The sequence below is a fragment of the Acanthisitta chloris genome, unplaced genomic scaffold (assembly GCF_000695815.1).
Source record: "Acanthisitta chloris isolate BGI_N310 unplaced genomic scaffold, ASM69581v1 scaffold13777, whole genome shotgun sequence".
In the NCBI taxonomy this organism is placed as follows: Eukaryota; Metazoa; Chordata; class Aves; order Passeriformes; family Acanthisittidae; genus Acanthisitta; species Acanthisitta chloris.
In genome coordinates, this window is record NW_008681012.1 from 1 (window position 1) to 422 (window position 422).

Consider the following 422-nt stretch of genomic DNA (forward strand, 5'->3'; position numbering starts at 1 on the left):
GTACCTCTGCCAACTATACCTCACAGCCCACTCCCTCCCTCGGGCCCAAAGGGCAGCCCCCTGCTGCTGGCATCCCTCTCAAGAGCCCCAGCACACATGGGCAGCTAAATTTCAGGCAACCAGGGCTAACTCTTGGCCTTCCCCAGAGAAGAGCTTTAGCGGTGCTAGCTACGGGCTTGCGGTGCAGAAGACCAGCTCCTTCCCCGAGGGTGGCAAAGCTGGTGTCCACAGTCTGGGGGCTTTGCCATGCCAGTACCCCTTCCAGCTGCTGCATGACCCTGGGAAGGAGCCATACCGCAGCGATGCAGCGACCCAGGAGTACCTGGATGTGGGGCTCACCACCAGCCAGCTGGCTCACAGCACCTTCGCTTTCCACTCGGCCTCCAGAGAGTGGCAAGAGGAGACACTGAGCAGTGGCTCCC

General features: G+C 61.6%; 1 protein-coding gene across 1 annotated transcript in view; it reads left to right on the forward strand.

Annotated features, from left to right (window-relative positions):
- Nucleotides 1-5: 5 nt before the first annotated feature.
- ZNF469 (zinc finger protein 469) overlaps nucleotides 6-422 on the forward strand; it is a gene marked incomplete at its 5' end in the record, with an annotated part of 12,154 nt that continues 11,737 nt past the window's right edge. The window contains 2 exon segments of the mRNA XM_009077942.1: nucleotides 6-105; nucleotides 108-413. Coding sequence (XP_009076190.1) covers nucleotides 6-105; nucleotides 108-413 — 406 coding nt within the window.